Source organism: Asterias rubens, chromosome 5 (assembly GCF_902459465.1).
Source record: "Asterias rubens chromosome 5, eAstRub1.3, whole genome shotgun sequence".
NCBI classification, from domain to species: domain Eukaryota; kingdom Metazoa; phylum Echinodermata; class Asteroidea; order Forcipulatida; family Asteriidae; genus Asterias; species Asterias rubens.
Window position 1 is genome coordinate 6,656,094 of NC_047066.1, and position 20,419 is coordinate 6,676,512.

General features: G+C 40.0%; 2 protein-coding genes across 3 annotated transcripts; both read right to left on the minus strand.

Moving 5' to 3' along the window:
- Positions 1 to 1,488: 1,488 nt before the first annotated feature.
- Positions 1,489 to 16,420, minus strand: LOC117290410 (major vault protein-like). 2 transcript variants are annotated; one of them, XM_033771799.1, is made up of 15 exons: positions 16,380 to 16,420; positions 13,033 to 13,219; positions 11,849 to 12,044; positions 10,614 to 10,964; positions 9,827 to 9,952; positions 9,127 to 9,237; positions 8,406 to 8,531; positions 7,961 to 8,110; positions 7,519 to 7,757; positions 6,812 to 7,009; positions 6,068 to 6,212; positions 4,999 to 5,210; positions 4,000 to 4,243; positions 3,205 to 3,393; positions 1,489 to 2,696 (listed from the first exon to the last, which is right to left on the minus strand). In XM_033771799.1, the coding sequence occupies exons 2-15, from the start codon at positions 13,203 to 13,205 to the stop codon at positions 2,577 to 2,579; spliced, it is 2,580 nt and encodes an 859-aa protein (XP_033627690.1). In that variant the 5' UTR covers positions 13,206 to 13,219; positions 16,380 to 16,420; the 3' UTR covers positions 1,489 to 2,576. The 2 variants fall into 2 exon arrangements, with proteins under 2 accessions (XP_033627690.1, XP_033627689.1); XM_033771798.1 differs by lacking the exon at positions 16,380 to 16,420 and adding an exon at positions 15,533 to 15,605.
- Positions 16,421 to 18,000: 1,580 nt separating this feature from the next.
- Positions 18,001 to 19,557, minus strand: LOC117290107. The gene is made up of 2 exons (XM_033771360.1): positions 19,068 to 19,557; positions 18,001 to 18,623 (listed from the first exon to the last, which is right to left on the minus strand). Exons 1-2 carry the CDS (start codon positions 19,555 to 19,557, stop codon positions 18,001 to 18,003), a joined length of 1,113 nt encoding a protein of 370 aa, XP_033627251.1.
- Between the last annotated feature and the right edge of the window lie 862 nt (positions 19,558 to 20,419).

Below are 20,419 nucleotides of genomic sequence, written 5' to 3' on the forward strand. Positions count from 1 at the left end.
CCCAGACAAAAGTGAGGGATTTGAAGACATGTTCATAATTGAGTCACCTGTTGGTCCTTGCAATTGGTCTTTCTCTTTAGTTCTAAGTATGGTAGTATTTATCATGGATGTCTATTTCTACCCCCCTCACGGTATAGAACAGTTTGACAAAAGTTATACACATCATTTCCTGACTTGGTGAAAACAGTCTTCAAAAAATTTCACCAACAAAATAAAGATTACTAACAGCAGTACTACATGCAGTCTGTGCCAAATTAAATCTGCCGATACACAAAAGTTGCTGAACACAACAAAAATATGCTTACCAGAATTACAATGTTAAGACTGATATTGGCCCAGTTTCATAAAGCATGTAGCCCCAACATTGCTATATAAGCACAAAATAGTATTTACAGAAACAAAGCAAGTTCCCAGCCAAAATTACATTAGTTTTTGATTGTTGTGGCTGGTGCCCCACTCGATTTTTGCTTAGCACAAAAATTTCTTTATGAAATTGGACCACGGTCGTTTCTGCAAAAGCAAAAAATTGTAACGCAATATTTTCTGCTTAAGCATCTCTATGAAATTGGGCCTTTATGCATTGATAATACACTGCAGTAATTGCATGAGTGTCGAAATGCTTGTCTGACATGTGGGCATTAGTGTGGAGTGTGATTGAGAGTAAAATAAAAGACTGGAAAACTGAGGCATTCCTACGTAATATTATGTCAACAGGATTTCCTTTATTACTTTATCTACAAAAATCACAAAATAAAGACATCTTTTGGTTCATAATAAACATAAGCTTCACACTTCAAAAGTTTGAATTAACAATTTTATCAGAAAACATGATTTGCATAATATATAGAAATATTTGTTTTATTTCTAAAAAATAAACAGTATATATAAACTCTCATATGATAGATAGATACAAATGCATGAATATTTTTTTCTTCAAATTATTAAAATATTCAAAGCCTCAAATGCCTGGTAATGCAGTTTTGTTTTAATCAAAAATGTTGTAATAAATGAATTCAAATTTGATTCTTAAGTAAACTTTTAAAGAACTCTGATTCTGATTTTTATCCTCTTCTGTTTTCTGCCGACATCTGCAGTGTACAAACAGCCATAACTCTGTGAAACACTGGCCGAGTAAACATCTTATGTAATCTTATCTTCAGAACAGTCTGTAATAGTATACTGATAGAGTTTCATAGAGACTGGATGGTTTGGAAGGAACTCATGCAAACACAGTCTTGATATATGGAAATTTGCAACAGAAAGAATATTAATTTTGTTTTTACCCATATACAACAATGAGGGAAACAGCACTACGCAAACTCACTGCCTCAGTACTTTCCTGAGCTTTATGAAAACAAATGTGGGGGTGGGGGGGGGGGGTCAAGCCTATGACCTTTGCAATTATAGAGCAGTGTCTTACCATGGAGTTCTTCCTTCATGGTCTTACCAACTAGACCCCCAAAGTTGCCTGGTAGATAGAGGCAGTTCGAATCCTATGTTTTTATATATACATGTTTTGGCTAAAGACCTCCATGGTGGAGATACCCTGTATGATGCATGGACAAACTTGACAATTTGGTCTTGTAATAGATATTAAGAAATGTTCCTTAAATCAGTAAGACTCTCTATATATATACATTATAAACATAAGAAATACAACAGATTGCAAAAGATTGAGACTTTGGGAAAAATACTAAGGGGGAAAACAAATCTCCTCAATAGCTATTATGCCCAAGTGAAAGCAAAGAGGTACAGTTATATACTTGCTAAACATCTGAGATAGATAGAGAGTTTCTGTTCAAAGCTTTCTAGACAAAGGACAAATTTCAGTAAACTTACACCAACTTAAACTACACATATTCCTACGATAAAACTACGGTAAAACTTTGACTGGTTTCTGTTATACACAGGCCGGTGCAGCAAATTTTACAAGAGCTATTGGCGAAGTTGTCTTTTTTTACGAAATTGTATATTGATTACTTTGTATTTTGGGTAGTGGGTACTGCACATGGCTGTTCTTCCAGAATTGCCTCAACTTCTACACATTTTTGTATCAAAATATTACAAATTGCTTAATAATAAGATCTATCATAAGACCATAATATTGCAACCAGTAACGGCTTGTCAAATTGACTATACATGTAACTATCAGTATTCTGAAAGATCTTTTGTAACTTGAAATAATTGCTATTTGTTATTAGCAATAACAACTATTTACTGATAAAGTCAGCAATCTCATTACGAATGCCAGATTTCTGGTAACTCAGCTGTCATCATTTTATGTGAGTTACTGTGTATGGAGTTGTCCTACTGATGTAGGGTTGTTTACACAGTAAGTAAATGCAAGGTGCATATCCCCTCTCTCAACATGGCTGAGACTTAAGTTGCTAACTCGTTGGAAAGATTTCTAGTAACTGTCATCATTTTATGTGAGTTACTGTATGGAGTTTCCCTACTGATCAAGGGTTGTATACATGAGTGCATCCCCTTTTTCAGCAAGGCTTGCTGAGACTTAAGGTGCTAACCCGTGCGAAAAAATCTGGCCCCTAGGTTCAACGCTTCTCCTCGGTCGTTCTTTATTCCTGGGATGGAGCGATCCCACCCAGCAGACCCTGGGCAGTATTGAACAGGTTGATGGGGGAGTGGCCATCTGTGATCAGGGTAGACTTCAATCCAAGTCCCTGCAGGAGTTTCACCTACGGAAAAGGAAACAGAGCATCAACTTATTACTAAAATAATCTGGGAAGCTACAATTATCAGATTTAAATTCAGGGCTAAAAGCTTTGCAACTACCAGAAGAAAAAAAGGTGCAATTTTGAATTCTTTTGGGGAAAAATGGATTTAACTATTGGTTTTTTTCAAAGCCTTCGCTCGGGCCCTTCACTTTTTGTGCTTAAACAGCTTTATGAAATTGGACCCCAGGCCCAATTGTATACAAAAAAGTAGCCAAGCATCACACAACATGCTTACCGGAATTAGATTACCAACAAAAATACCATGTTATAAGAACTATTTCTAATTTGGAATCCTGCATGATGCTTACCAAAATAAGGTTGCCATTCAAAATACCATATTCCATGTACAACTATGCCCGATATCGTGCCCATTTCTGCTAAGCACAAACTTGTTAAGCAACATTTACTGCTTGAGCAGTGCCCTGATCTTTACAGAGCGAGTGTTGAAATGATATCTGCAGAAACCTACCTGCATCTCTGGGCCTGACACAGCGATGGCCTTGATGGTATCCGAGCCGATGGACTCAACCATCTTGTTGAACTTGGAGGTTTCGATCTCGGACATCTGCCCAGCCTTGTTCACCTCCATCTCGTTCTGTTCAGTGATGTACTTCAGCTCAGCCTCCCGGGCGTTGGTGAGACGGTCCAGCTCAGATTCCTGGATGAGAAGAAAGATGTGTAGAGAGGAAATTTAAACAAGGGCCATTGATAAAATTTGGTTAACTTCAAATATTTGAAACTATGGGAGACTTTGGACCGCTAAGTGACAGCAGACTTATCAGGTATAAATGTCCATTGTTCTGAGCATGCGTACATAACCAAGAACAATGGATTTACCATTAGACTGCTGCCACCTTGCGATCCGAAACTTCCCAAATGGACGTCAACTTTGTGATGAACAGGATGTTTTTACAGAGTGGTTTATATATTCTTTTCTCTCTATGCTGTTTACTAGTTTACATATTAGGTTTTTTTTTACAATCTTGTTTACCCTGTGTTGTTTTTTTTCCTTTAACCCTGTCTCACTTTACTTTTAACCCCTTTTAATACATTTTTGAATTTTTTTATTCTGAAATGTTTTTTCTTTTTTCGAGAAGAAGATTTCAGGCACAGAAGTTTAATCAGGTAAATTTAATAACTTGAGGTGAATATAAAAACAAGCTTAAAGTTTTTGTGTAAATCATCATTTTGTATTATACCGGGACATAAAATATGTGAAATGGAAATATATGTTGTTAAATTGACAAATCAGGAAATAACTCACAGCTTCAATCTTAGCAGCCTCAGCCTTCAGCTTTGCCTGCTCAACGGCAGCTTCTCCCTCAATGCGTGCAGCCTCGGCACGGCTCTGGGCTTCGGCTTTAGCTTGACCGGTACTCTCTACGGCTGCGCTGTTGGCCTGGAGGAGGAGCAGCTCCTTACGAGCCTTCTCGGCCTCCGCCTCGTCCATGATCTTCTGACGCTCAAGACGACCCTTTGCCTCCTGCTCAAGACGCTCGGCCTCATGTCTGTCATGAACAACATTAACGAACATGTCAAATTGGATTTCTGCCTGGTGTTGTCAATGTCATTTTCTGTTTGTAATGTTAGTTTTTAATGGACCACTGTCAAAGCCTTCTATGCAACCTAATCGGTACACACATGTTATGCATGGAATGAGGTGCATGCTGGTCTAGCCAGATTGACCGCTAGCTAGAGCAGCATGCACCTCATTCAACAGTTAAAGTTAAACCTTGCTTTAAAGGGTGGCTGCAGTGTTTTTTTTTAATAATTTAAACGATTAAACATGACTTTCTAAACCTGAATTTGTTTATTTTATTTTGTATTAAATGCACAAGTATTTTAAAAATGGTTTTCAAGAGATTAGGGGAACCCACCCCGCCCCTAAAATGGGCATAAACGTGGCGTCATGTCGGGAACCTGAGCTGTCGGGCCCCCTGGCTGTGTGCATATAGAGACGTGTGCACTGTGTGACCTGGTACCTAGGCGCGTGTAGTTAGGGACCAGACTCTTTTTGCCGACGATATGTTTAAATTCCTGACATGACGTCGATGGTAGGGGGGGGGTAACAATCCACAAAAGGGGGGTATGACTTATTCGCTAGTTACGCAAGTGAGATATGTCGGGAAAAAAACAAAACACATTAATTTATTGAGGTTCAATACATATATCAGAAATAAATGACAGCAAAATTAACTGTTTTATTTTAATTCACCCTGCATCCCTTTAAGGAAACTTTGTCAAATTGTCTCCCCATATTTACCTGGCCGTAGCTTCCTGCGAGTTGGTCGTAATCTCAATAGCCAGCTGAACAGACTTCTGAAGCGCATCTCGTGTGCGCTGGTCGACTGGCTCCACTGACTGGATGTCAATGCTGGTGATGACCATGTTGTTCTGGGGGAAGTGGAACCGATCCCGTATCTTCAGGTTCTCGTCCATTCCAAAGACGGAGGCACGGATGATTTTTGCAGAGTTCTGTGGAAGAATTAAAGGGGGGGGGGGGAAATAATAGTAATTTGTTTAAATTCAACACAATTTACAATAGCAAAATGCCTAGGGGCCAATTTTTATAAAACAGCTTAAGCAATAAGTTATTGCTTTACAATTGTCTGCTATTAAGCAGTAATTCTCAGGATACCAGTCTTACATTGCACATTATGACATGGTAGTCTAACTGGTAACCTTGTTCTGGTAAGCATAACTTTGTTGTGCATAGGCAGCTCTAAAAAAAAAAATGACCCTGGTCACTAATCTTTCTCAGCTCCCTGAAAATATCAAACTCTACCCTCGTAGGTACCTATTTAGACTCCTGGGTGAAGAGAAGCAACTACAGAAAAGCATCTTGTTCAAAAACAAAAGTGTTGGGCATTATAGACAAGACACTAACCCATTATTGCTACATCCTTAGGGATTTGATGTAAAGCCATTGGACCTATGTGCGTGCTGTCAGTACCCAGTTCACATTTTGTTAAAGAAAAGGGGTTTGCCCCAGTGTTTCTGGCTTACTTGGCTGCGTTAAATTTGTGCCAAGCTCCTTGTAAAGATGGCAAATATATCGGTCTTATAATAAACATAACAAACGTTTTGAGATGCCCTGCCAGGCCAGGAATTTCATCTTTGAGAGGGCAAAGCCATTTTCATTTTGCAAAGGGCACATCCATTGGAAAATGTTTAAGTCAAGAAATTTTTAAAGGGGCACCATGGCCAAGACCTGGGCAACTGTGGGCCATGGCCTAGCTCTGTGGCCTCTGTGAAATTCGAGACCTGCCCTGTGGTGCCAACAGCGCTTTATACCAACTGCATACGGTTATTATTATTATTTCGTCTCTTACCTTATGGAAATCATCAAAGGCAACTCCAGCCACAGCCCCTCTGATGCGTGAGGCGATTGCCTTGCAGGCATCACCGATGAAGTCAGGCACACTGAAGAGTTTAGCAGCATCTTCCGGAGGGCTTTCCTTCTTAACATCAAGATGCCTGGAAAACAAGAAAATATTTGAGGGCCGTTTTTGATGGCAGTCGTTTTTTTCAAAGTGCAATGAATTTTTTTTTTAAATGAATGCCTAGAATTCAACATGGTCCACTTTTGTTGTTTTTGATGCACCAGCATGAAAACGATTTACATTTAGCATCGACAACTGACTATTTTCTGGAAGGTTATGAAAGGTCACTACTTTTAGCCTCGTACAAAAACTTTATTTTTCCTTTTTATTTCATTGCAATTGCGATGACTTTAGTAAAACGCAAAAACAGTGGCTTGGGACCTCCCTCATCGCAAGTGTGATAGCAATGATGAAGTGAAACCAGCCCCTGGGCTCGATTTCACAAAGCAATAAAATCCATCATAAGAAAAATTTTCAGTATCACCATAGTAATTTGCATTGTGACATCACACTTAACTAAGCAACTACGACTGATTTGCAGTAACGATCAATTTTAGCTCTTTGTGAAATCGGGCCCAGGTCTACTCATCTTGTAAAATACTTTTAACTGAACACTCCATCAAGCTCAAGTATACCATGCAATTAGAAAGTTCAAAAATAAGAACTTTCAGAACAGAATATGAAAAAACCTACCAGTTGTATGACAGCTGAAGTTGAAGGCGGGCGTGGTCAGATGTCTCGATAGTGATGATATCGGTGCAGAAATCAGGGCCGAGGAGAAGGCACAGTGACCTGATCATGTTGGGGCGTTTGGGCTTCCCTCCGGACAGACTCAACTGGGTGAACTGCTCATCGGGGCCGAGCATGACTAACTCGGGACCAAACACAACCCTGAAAAGAGCCAAGGAACAAGAAACATTACTAGTCTATGGTAAAAGTGAGCAAAACAATTAGATCTGTATGTGGGGGTGTTTAAACAGTTGATAATGACCAGCTTGAGTTGTTTATAACTGGTTGTTATCAAATACGTTTGTGCAGGTTAGCCCACAACCTTGTTTCCATGGGTGATCAATCTCGCCTTGCTATTTTAGCCCATGATTACGAGGATGCATACTATGCGCACAAATGCATATCTGAAAACTGTCTCAGTCATAAAAATGCAACACACGAACAGAGCTCAAGGACGTCGGAAAACGGATAATCTTTACAGAGTTTCTTACTTCATAACGCCGTTTAATCAAAAGCGCATTTATGAATGGGAATAAAAGAGAAGTGATTCGTTCTTAAACTGCCGTTTAAAACCTTGCGATATCACACGGCCATGACCATGCCGGTTTCAAACGGCAGTCACTACCCTTTTATTCCCTTAATTTTGCTTATGATAAAAAAAATCCCCCTACCTTGCTTTCTTCTCCTTGTAGTCATAGATCTGCATGGCAGCGTTGTGAGGAACACGGAATGTAACAACCCTAGTCTTCTCTCTCCGTTTTTCACGTTTACCATCTGGCGCCAGGTATGCACGGTCCGCCAAAGGGTCCTTCATGTTCATCAGGAGTTCCTCCACTGCGGGAGGAAGCTCCTTCTGCCAGAGCTCCTCATCTTGGTTTAGCATGTAGGTCTCACCTGTGATGGCTCGCACCTTTTGGAAGAGAAAAACTTGTCATAAAAGAGATTAACTGATGTCCCAAATAAACGGTAAGCAGAAATTTGCTAAGCAGTTGTTTTAAGTTTGAATAAATAATTTCCTCCATGGAAAAGAAAAAACAAAACTAAAAATAGCTGTATTTTCTTCTTAAAAGCTTTATGAAATAGGACCCCGTAAAAAAAAAAATGATTTCTTACCTTACCCGTCTTGGTATCTCGGACATAGATACCTTCATTCTCATCCAGCGGGATGGCAGACCTCTTGGTAACCACCTCCACCTCTACTGGAGGGACGTACTCCTTGGGCCCACGGATCATCCACTTGTCACCTGGCTTACGGTCGATATCCTGTTGTACGCAAACAAATAATGTTAAGAGTTTATCCTAAGAAGGACTTTACAAAAGGGTGGCGCGTCTTCTAGAATAAGGGTCATTTTGTGTCAAATCATCCGATGGGTTAAACCCTACCCTCTTCAAATTTATTCAAATTTGGTTTATGGGGTAATTGCGGCTCAACAAGCTCAAATTTCAAATGCAATATTTTCTGCTTGAAAAAAAAACAAATGAACTGAAACACCATGGGTTTTTTTCAAAACCAAAGAAAAACATGAATTGAAATGTCATTTTGTTTTCTTCAACTTACTGCATCTGTGTCCTTGAAGGCCTCTTGGGAGCGAAGCATAAGACCCTCATCCTCTCCCAAGACGTACACATCCTGAATTCCCTTCTCAAGATGCTCCCCCGGAAGCAGGAAGAAAGACTTCTCACCCTGTAGTTAAGAGGGGAGAGAGGGGGGAATCGTCCAGTATAAGATAAGACTTAAAGGCACTGGACACTATTGGTTATTACTCAAAATAATCGTTAGCATACAAACTGACTCGGTAAAGAGGAATGGAGAGCTGTTGATGGTATAACAAATTGTGAGAAATGGCTCCCTGTGAAGTAATGTAGTTTTTGTACATAGCTCTACTGTTGGTTGTCCCCCTATTATGAAAATATCTTCAGTGGCGAGTCGTGGCCAAGCGAATAAGAGCACTGTACTCAAGCTCAGGTTTTCTGTTCAGCTGAGTGTGGGTTTGAGAGTCTTAACGCTTGTGTCTTTTATTAGCCAGACACTTAACCATTATTGCTGCGTTCTTCTGGTCCTGTGTGTTGTGTAATGCATGTAAAAGAACCCAGTGCACTTATCGCAAAGAGAAGGGGTTCGCCCTAGTGTTCCATGTCGGATCAATTGCACATTGCGCAACATGGTGCTATAAAGGAACAGTTCTCTTTGCAGGAAATAATACTGAGTAGTTTGATACGCCCCTAAGGGTGTGATAAAACGCTTTAATATAAAAAACGAGTATTATTATCAATAGTACCTTGACCAGTTTCTTCTGTCCCAGCTGTGGTTTGCCGTCAGCTCCTACTGGATCCAGGATCACACAATACTGTCTGTTGGTCAATGTAGTGATGGCAACAACACCAACAACCTGCAAATCAGACACAGGGATTTAATCAAATGCTTAAAACATGGATAAGGTTTGTCGAAAGTGAACATTCCTTAAAATACACTGTTGGGCTGGGTTCAGGAAAATTTAAAGACCTAAGGAAGTTTACAAAAATTCCTGAATTCCGAAAATCACATGCCTATTTAAAAAGGCCAACACCTAACTGGTTTTGTGCATCTATACCATAGGTGATTTTGGTTGGTAAGAGTCTGTTTTCTAAAGTTATCAAGTTATCAAACAAGGACATGTTTTTATTTTGGTTCAAATTTCTTTTACAACAAATAATTTTATTAAAGTAAACTCCATTAAGTCAAAATCTACAAATGATTCTTTCTCAGAAAATCAAATTTCCCAAATATATTTTTCAAAACTCAAACAAAGAGAAATACCACAGAAACAGGTGGATTTCTTTTCACACCAAAAACATTCCATATGATTGTTTTTTATTGTCTGTATTTTTGTGGCTGTTTTTATGTCTAGGAAAACAATTTTCATGATTCATGATGAATAAATAAATCCAATCTAATCTAATCTTATTCCAATGATTGACAATGACAATTTCTCTTTTTACCTCTTCATAAACCTGTGGAATATGTGCCTCCGTGTCGTTCATTGTAATCAGCCATTCCTCACCGTTCTTCCTGACCACACCCTGCTCATCCTTGAAGGTGCGAGTGGCTCTGACGTGGAGTGCTTTCTGTTGATAAAGTCACATTGAAAAAAAAAACATGAGTTCAACAATCCCACAAAAGAGCAACTTTCATTATTCTACCCAAACTTTCGGCAAGAATATTCAAAAACAAGCAAAAGTGTTTGGTAAAGACATTTTTAAGTTTCGTTCAAAAGTGTCATTAGCATTGGATTTGTAATTTGAACTGATGTGAAGTGGTTTGGGACTTCAGCAATAAACTAGCCAGCCTGAACAGCCGGACAGAATTCTGATTGGTCGTCATTTATTTTAACTGGCATTTGGCCAGCAGACCACTGTGAAGGGAGAACCAACACTGCAGCTATTAATAAAAGAATACATAAGGGAAACTAGACTTTCGTCCAATCATTACACCCAGCCAAGAAGTGGTACATTCTTTTTATAAATTGACTCTTGAGTTAAAATACATTACTACACCGCATATATATTCATGACCGAGAGTCGAGTTCTCACTGGTCCATTCATCATCATGTGCCAGTTGCTATCTTGACTACTTACCAAACATGCACACGAGTATTCACCCACATATGTGCATCACAAGTAGCCCAGCCTTCACCTCGGGAACTAGTTTGTCATCTTCCAATACCTCGGGGAGCTAATATCGACTATTCACCCTCAAACCATGTTATACTTGTATAATAGTGCTCACCTTGTCTGTGAGTACATAAGCATTGACCACGCCCACGACTTCCTCGTACGCTCCGGGGAGGTAAGCGCCGACCTTCTTGACGAGCCACTCCTCACCCGTCACCCTCTCCTCGTCCTCTCGATCCACAGTCTCCTTCCTGGCCCGGAGCTTGATGGCCTGGTTGGCCTTGATGATTGTTGCGCGGCAGGTTTCGTCCACGACAACTTCCTTACGGGGAATGTAAGTTCCGGGTCCTTCAAAGAGCCACTCGTCTCCGGCCACTCGCTTCTCCCCCTCGTCGTCTTCAAAGTCAAGGATGGAGCGGAGGCGGAGGGCCGAATTGGCAGGCACAACTTTCAGTGGGGACACAGCCTGTTGAAAGAGAAATGTACACATAAGCCATTTTGAGATATGGTGGACACATTACTATAACACTGTAAGGTTTTCTTCTTAACAAAAATAAGCAGGATACTAGTCAATATTTTGGCTTGTATCAATATTTTGCTAAGCTTAATTTTGTTGTGCTTGGTAGTTCTCATCCATTTCAATCATTTCACGTCACCAATTACGCAATCCACCGCCTGACATATTTTGGGGGGCTTGATGACCGACAAGGACTTTGGGCCATCAGGAGTCTTTGAATAGGGAATTTGGATTCAAGTCACAGGACATCCATCAGTGTGATGTGATTTATGAAAATGTTAAGCCTGAATCTTTGAAGATTTTGCAGAACAATCAGGGAGGTATTTAGAATTACATTCAACATAATAGGAACAATTTTTCACAAATCAGGGAGATTTTCAAATTTGTTCATCAGAACATGGATAGATTGATTGGTTCATTTTCAGGGAACTTTCTGCAGAATCAAGGAGAGTTTGGCAGCTCTTGTGATAGCAACTAATGCGCGGGCTCTACCCTGGTGTCTATAGACCCCTTGCAATACGCCCAGCGTACTCACATGAGCCTATCCTGAGTGTCATTTTGGGTGTCAAAATCATATACAAACATGCACAAAAGAGAGTTGACACCCAAAATTACGCGCACTGTCGGAGGCGCGTTCCTGTATTGTGTAAGAAATTAATAGCTCCCCCTTGCATAACGCGAAGCGCTACAGGTCACTAAGGTCATGCGCACGTTTTTATGCACAGAGAACAGCTTCTGACCAATGATCTGCCTCCTTTTTGAGAATGTGACGTCATATGCAATGGATCTATCCTTCAAGCTTCAAATCAGAGGAACTCTGCCACAATTCTCACCTGTTTGAGCATTTCTCCAGGGTAGAGAGGGAACGGGTCCTGAGTAAGGCGAATCTCTTGATCGGCATGGCTAAGTTTGATCTGTCCGCTCTTATCAACGATCACGGTGCCATCCTCTTTGCGCTGAACAGGGTTCTCGATGATGGCGTAATGGCGGGGCGGCACCATGACCATCTTCTCAGGTCCATAGATGACTCTAAAAAATGATTGATATGGTGAGTATTAACAACAGTTGGGATAATTTACGAGTCAAAGCAACTGTTACCGTGGCAATTAATCAACCAAATTAGCCACCTGCCTGGATTTTTGAATCAGACAACAATAGCATTTTTCTCTTAAGCAGGAAATTTCCATCGGTTACATACCGGTATTGGTATTTTGGCTGGTAAATTTTCTGGTGAAGCAAAACTTTTGTAATTAACAAATCAACAAACAAAAACCTAGAATAAGACTTAACATCCATTTCTGGTTACTCGTTAACAATTGTGAATTTTGCCCAAGAATTCTCAGTTGAGTTGGCAAATGGGGTCTGTAAAAAATAAGCATCCTTGTCCAAATTTTAAATTTGCTTCACATTATATTATACAATCAAATCGTATTTATAACAAATTGTTATGGGTATTTTCATATCCCAGAATTTTGTACAAATAAAGATTCAAAAGATACATCTGAAAATACAGTCTTCGTTCGAGACGTTTTCTCATTGCCGATACATGTAAAACATGCACAGTCTATTTAGAGAGAAGGCTGTTGACACTTTTCCTTTAACTAGGCTTGGGGGGGGGGCAATCAACAAGACTGCAGAACTTGTAGCTGATAAGTTTTACTAGACCATAATTTTGGTCACAAGCAAGTGCAGATTCAAAATGAGAAAAGACATGAAAAGACAAGAATCAAAATTACGATACAGTTTTAATAGAGGCCTAACAAAATTTATCTTAAACAAATATTTTATTTTGTCAGGGTTACTTAGAACTTGATTCTCAACAGTAGTGAAAGTTTTTATGAGACTCAAATTCAACATTTGTACATAATTTGTAGTGAAAATATTATGTTGAAAAAAACACTGGACTTGTACAGTGATCCTGAGTTCTGGCCCAGAACTAAAATCACTGGCCTCTGGACTGCGGTCCAGTGTTAATTTCAAGTCCTTGCCCTACAGGGGGACGTGATTGTCTCTTTACCTTTCATGATCCTGCCTGATGTAAGTACGAGGGCCAATCTCCACTGTGGTGACGTTTGTGTTGTGATTCAGGACGTGGATGTAGTAGTAAGGGGGAATCCTGTAGATGGACTCATCAGCCCCTCCTCCTACAAGAGAAGGCGCGGCACTGCCTCGCTTGGACCTGTCAGCCATTGTGAATAGTCAGCCTAAAAACAGAAAGAGTAACAATAATAAATACATGAATTTTTATAAAGCGCTTTATTTATCCATGGTTAGAATGAGAAGGCGCGACAATGCCTCGATTGGACCTGTCAGCCATTGTGAATGGTCAGCCTAAAAACAGAGAGAGTTGAACAATAATTAATACAAATATTTATAAAGCCGCATTTATCCAATGGTTAGAATGACATAAGGCAGTAATTCCAGAGAGGAAACATTGTAATTGAACAGGATCCTTAAAGTCACCTGGAAGTGGTATTTTTTCAAAATAAAGCTTTTGTCACTAATATATGTGTTTTGATGAGTGGAATGTGAATAAACAGTTAACTAAGGTTTTAAAAAATCAGTTCTTATGTTATTTACAAATTTAAGAGTAGACCCGACCCGAGAGGGCGCTGTTCGTGACGTCAATAGAGGCAGACTTTGCCTGTAATGCGTAGAGTAAACACAAATGCAAAGTACATGTACGGACCAAGTCGTGAGTTTGTACGTTTCAAAAAAAGATTTTTTGGGGTTTTTTCCGGCAATGCCGACCAGGTGTATTGCTGTTGAATGCAGAAAAACACTTTTTGAAACGTACAAACTCACGACTTGGACGTACATGTACTTTGCACGTGTGTTTACTATACGCATTGCAGGCAAAGTCTGCCTCGATTGACGTCACAAAAGGGGTAGGCGGAGTCAGCCCCCCAAACAACTTTATATATTTTTTAAACATATAAATCGTGACAAACAATAATACTAAAAAAATTGTTTTATTGTTCGTAAGCATATACTCTTAGTGTTTGAAAGAAAAAAAATCTATTTCCAGGTGACTTTAAAGATGAAAATAGGTATGACCATGGTATGACTTGATTTTAGATTTGAATGAGTACGACTGAAGTAGGATGTTGAGAGGTAGCGAGCAGTCTCCAATCTGGGTCAATTAATGGTTTCTTTATGATTTAATGTAAAGTCTAAATTTGATATAAAATTACATTCCCCCCCCCCTCCCCACCACCACAAGAAAATGGCTCAAAGATAATTTATAACTAACTGACAAATCTCTATTTATTTTATGTCATGTCATATATGAAAAAAAGGAATTTAATAATACATTGAGTAAAACTGGAGTGCATTGATGTAACTACATTATTATACATAGAGGCCAGGCTATAAAACAACAGTTACTTAAAAATACATGAAATTTGAAACTAATATAGTAATATCCTTCCGAGTGACACAAACTTTTAGCAGTGAAAATCTACTACAGGGCAAAATTGTACTTCCTCTTTAGAAAAAATCAGCTATGATTGAAAAGCCACATTGATGTGAGTCACTGAACCGTACACTGATATTTATCTCTGCTGATTGGGCCAACCCAAGGTCAATGTGGGTGTAGCTATTGATAAGGTAAACATTTTGCATTTCATGCTGGGAATTGGATTTTCTGTACAACCAACCATGGAGGTAGAATGGGAAAAGTTTCCGTATGGCGCCACCACTTTTTCATTCGATATGAAATAATATAGCATCTAATTTACCTGATTGATATATCCCTTTTTATAAAAATGAGTGAAAAAGTGGTGGCGCCATACGGAAAGTTATCCGTAGAATGAACCAACTAAACACAGAACACTGAACAGTGATCTAATGCAAAATGTCATTGCTAGCACAAAGTGAGTTCACAATTACAGCTTGGGTTGGGATGTGCAAAATGTGCAGCGTCTTAAGGTGCCCAACAAACAACCAAGTTCAGCAACAAGGAGGTCCTTTCTAGAAAAATGTCAGTTACACCTATAGGCTATACTACTCCTAGAACTACGGGAGACCATAGCCGGACGAAACCGAAATAGTTCTAGGAGTAAGATACACCCTGCCACTGTTTGTTCATTCGTCATCGTTGACGTTTCCTATGATGAAACAAATTACTACAGTACTATCATCAACTCAAATGAGATTCCTTTTAGTAAAAAATAGTGAAACTGTGGTGGCTGGATACTAACAGTTTTCTCCTAAGTAAATAATAGCATTTCTTCAGTCAATACTATGGAAAACTTTGCACGCACCTCCATTGGCATTAGGCCATGCATATAGTTTTATGGTTTTATAGAGCAAGTTTGCATCGTTTACTGTTTGTTCTATTTTTTTCAATAGTTCAACACAAACTCAACTGAACGCTGAATATTGTGGGACCAATATTTTGGCAGATCAGGTTCAAAACATCACAAATGTAGTCATGGCAAGTATATCTTCCCATTCATAATTTCAGTCATATCATTCACAAAACAAAAATACATGACGGATTCAAAGAAACTCACCTTTATCGAAACTCTCGACGACAAGACTGTGAAAATATGCGAGGCGGAAGCCTGAATTTATCCATGCATATATATTGATATATCCCTTTTTATAAAAATGAGTGAAAAAGTGGTGGCGCCATACGGAAAGTTATCCGTAGAATGAACCAACTAAACACAGAACACTGAACAGTGATCTAATGCAAAATGTCATTGCTAGCACAAAGTGAGTTCACAATTACAGCTTGGGTTGGGATGTGCAAAATGTGCAGCGTCTTAAGGTGCCCAACAAACAACCAAGTTCAGCAACAAGGAGGTCCTTTCTAGAAAAATGTCAGTTACACCTATAGGCTATACTACTCCTAGAACTACGGGAGACCATAGCCGGACGAAACCGAAATAGTTCTAGGAGTAAGATACACCCTGCCACTGTTTGTTCATTCGTCATCGTTGACGTTTCCTATGATGAAACAAATTACTACAGTACTATCATCAACTCAAATGAGATTCCTTTTAGTAAAAAATAGTGAAACTGTGGTGGCTGGATACTAACAGTTTTCTCCTAAGTAAATAATAGCATTTCTTCAGTCAATACTATGGAAAACTTTGCACGCACCTCCATTGGCATTAGGCCATGCATATAGTTTTATGGTTTTATAGAGCAAGTTTGCATCGTTTACTGTTTGTTCTATTTTTTTCAATAGTTCAACACAAACTCAACTGAACGCTGAATATTGTGGGACCAATATTTTGGCAGATCAGGTTCAAAACATCACAAATGTAGTCATGGCAAGTATATCTTCCCATTCATAATTTCAGTCATATCATTCACAAAACAAAAATACATGACGGATTCAAAGAAACTCACCTTTATCGAAACTCTCGACGACAAGACTGTGAAAATATGCGAGGCGGAAGCCTGAATTTATCCATGCAGTTATTACCAGGTACTTGTGCAATGGCAACAGACTGACCAATCAAGAGGCCGCACATGCTGGACACGCCCACATGAATCTATAACTGTCGATTACATCATAGTTTTGCTTCAACACGCCGCGCGGCGCCTGCATTGAAAAGAAACTAAAAGACGTCATCAAAATTCACGTTTGTTTGACAATCGATTCATGATATTGATAGACGCTTGGGTTTTTGTTTGATTGCCGACGTTGCAAGAAAAGTGTTAAAACTCGTTGATAATTCATCTTGCACTGTTAAAAAGAAAAGAATACAAACAAGAAAGCAAAATCCGACCGGGCCACTCAGGCGAGTGCGCGCTGTCAATTTGCTAGAAAAAAATAGTTATCAACAAAATTAGCAAGGTTGTCGAACCTCCTAACTATCCACAAAACCTGAAAACCACATCATCGCAGGGCGATTACTTGCACAAATAAAAGCTGACTAGACCTAGTGTTTGTTAATTCCACACCCTTTATTTTGTATCTAGCCCTGGCCCTTTGAAGCAATTTTTCTAGAAAACAAATCCAAATACACAGGCCGCAAACGTACATCTGATGCAACCATCTGTAATAATACTGTAGACGGATCGTGAGTCACAGCACGCCAGTTCGCGAGGTTCATTACCTGGTATAATACGAAAACGGAGTGAATATGCTGACCAAATTATCTGGGGTCCATTCACTCAGTGACTAGGTGTAAGTGGATGACCTCAGCAAACAAAAACAAAGTAATTTTACCGTCTTGGAAAAGTGAATGAGTTACACACGAGCAACTCGCCAAAACATAAATGTCTACTTTAAAATATGTTTGTTTGTATAGATAATTATTTAAACCACAAGAGTTAGATTTGTTGACTTATGTATTCTTTATTTGGGGTTGGGTGGTTACTTGCAGATGGAGTGCTACATTTTTGTTTAAATCTAAAAAGCCACGAGAGGGCGCTATCAAACTGATGTGACACCAAAAACAGCCGCAGTTTACAGCACAGTGTGATGGATGGCTATTCGTTTTTATTGATGATGCAGATCATTTTTAGGAAATGTTAATATTACGTTAGTACTACTTCACCTCCTGTGCATCAGCTTATAGACCATGAAGGTGATGCAATGGGGGGGGGGCAGATGAGCAACAAAATAGATAATGGACACTTGAAACAATTGCCTTCAAACCACGTTTACCGGTAGTGAATGCGAAATGTGTCATAATTTGTCAAACATTACAAATTCCATTATGTTCAGGAACAATTACATTTTTCCTTCAATCTTCAATACATCTTACAAACTTTATGTGGTAAATATCAGCATTTATAATTATATGATGGTGTCTTTAGAAATAACCGACGATGTTAAAGGCAGAGGACACCACACAACTTCGTGTGACAAGGGTAATTTTTCTTCCATAGTTATCTCGCAACTCCGATGACCAACCGAGCTAAAATTTTCACAGGTTTACACCAAGTGAGAAGACTGGATTTTGACAATTACCAATCGTGTCCAGTGTCTTTAAAATCCTTCAGAGGCTATCATGTAGGCCTATACACAAGGATTTTCGGGACAGAGTTCCTCTCCGCCGAACTCCAGAGCAGCGCCTTCGAATATCTGTGTACTCAAAAGACGGTAGCCAAACAGCCTACGCTCATACACGGCGATGTCAACCGATGCCGCAAAGCTTTCAACCAGTACATTCTCGAAGCCCCGCTCGGTGGGCCCTCTCAGACACTTCTGAAGGGTCGAAGGAGGCGCCCTAGCCCGTATGACCAACTTGTGCCGGAACGAAACCACTTCGATGGACACCTCGCCGGAGCAGCCATCCGAGGTCACCCGGGCCATTGAATTGACGGGGTGGAAGTTCAACTCCAGTTCGGTGTTGAAGTCCCTGACACCGAAGAGGTGAGCTGGTACCGATAGAGGACCGAACCCAAGCACCCCAAATGTCCCTGCGAAGGCCGTCGATGAGGTTGAGTTGACACCCTGCATCCAGATCCATGAAGCAGGGAAGCCGTTTCCCCAGTTTTTCTCCTGGTGCATTGTACCGTCGCCTTGGATGCGGAGGCCCGTCTTGTCATTCTCCCAAGTAAAGTCGCCAGGTGTTGCTAGGCTATAGACGAACCAATGGAGAGGGATGAACGGTACGTTGCCAAGCCAATCTTCTGGTCCTGTTGATGGAGAAAACCATAAGAAAAATTGAAAGAAAAGTGAGGTGTTATTCTAAAGAGAAGACCATCTAATTTTGGATTACACTTTGTCTCATGTCACGGCAACCTTATTGTATTTTCGTAATCCAAACCATCACCGGGGGGAGGGAGGGGTCGGCACAAAGGGCTATCGAAACAAAACATGGGCTGGAGGTGATGATTAAAAAGGCGCTATCAAACAAAGTTTTAACATAGTTCGCCATAATGGGGCCACAGAATCTCCAGGGGGACCGAAATATTAAAGAGCATTCAACATTTTGTGAATTACTCAGTGAGCCGTGGCTGTCTCTTCTGTTTTTAAAACTACTTTGACCCAAGTGTTTCATAAAAAGTGGTGCAAGTATAAACGTTGATTTAGAGAAAGCACTTTGGAAAAAAAAACAGAGAACACAAAATCAGTCTCACCTTTACCGTGAGGTCCCCACGGAGATGGAGGCCCGAAGTTTCCCGAGAAGCGATCGTCTCCGATCGTAAAGTCGAACGTTGTTGAATCTGGCGTCACATTGAAGAATCCGAACGGCTTAGCTACCCATTCGAAATGTGACGGACTCCAGTTGTCTGGATTTCCCGTCACCGGTCTTCCGCCGGATACAGTCACCGAGATGGTGTCCTCGTCTGGGTAGGCCTCGGCCACGACAAACGGTGCCGAATTGCCGTCACTTCGGATGATGGAGATATACGTCAGTGGAGGAGATGTGCTGTTGTTCCCTTCTTCCAATGGTTTTGGTAAGACCCGACCGAAGAGAACGCCGAAGGAGCGTGGGGAGGATGAGTCCGTTATACGGGCATACCAACCTTCGATGAACGGCCCTTGTTCGGGATAAACGTGGGGGTCATTATTATTTGCAGCCACTCCCGTTATTGCGGCAACTAGCAGAGCAAAAACGAGGGTCATTATGGACCGCCAAACCAATGCAGCCATCTTGTTGCAAGGGCTGCTATGACATAGAGTTAAAATCGTTTAATCAGAACCTGATGCATAAATGGCTTGAATTGTCCTCGGGGATATAGACTATTATGCGGTGATGAAAAAGTTAAACCGTTGTGTCAACAGTGTCTGGTTTGAGTTAGATAACACTGCCCTTTGCTTTTTTGGATAACATGTTAAATAAGCACCACGTGATTGTTAAAGCTTGGAGGAAAGGTCATTGTTTTCACTAATATCTGTGTTCGGGGAAAAAAATGCATTTTTAGTTGCATTTTAAAACTCAATCCGATCTACCCAAACTCATCAAAAGTTGTAAACTTATGTTTTTATGCTGAGAGATAAAGACACCAGAACAATCACTCAAACAATTAAAACAAACACCCCTAATAAACAATACAAAAACTACCCTAATTAAAAATTAGGCCAAGTTCACGTGACCCTATAATAGAATATTATTTTTATGCACATTATACCGGCCTCCTGGCCAACACGGTCACAGAATGACACGAAAAGCAACTTCTATAGACGTGTAGTCGTAGCCAAACCCAATGACTACACGTCTATAGCTAGATCTTCCATCATAACTTTTGGCCCAAACATTAAAAAATATATTTTTTTGAGTGAATTGTATTTCAAAGAGTATCACCCGCTCTAACGAAAAAAAGTTTAACTTTACTTTTAATGGTCAGGAACCATGACAAAAATTTAAAACGTTTCTTATAAATCAAACAAGAATTGGTCACGTGATATATTGTCGGGATCCCGACAAAAAGTAATTGTTAGCACTTTATTTCACTACTACTAATAGTCTGCGGACTTTTTCGAGCAA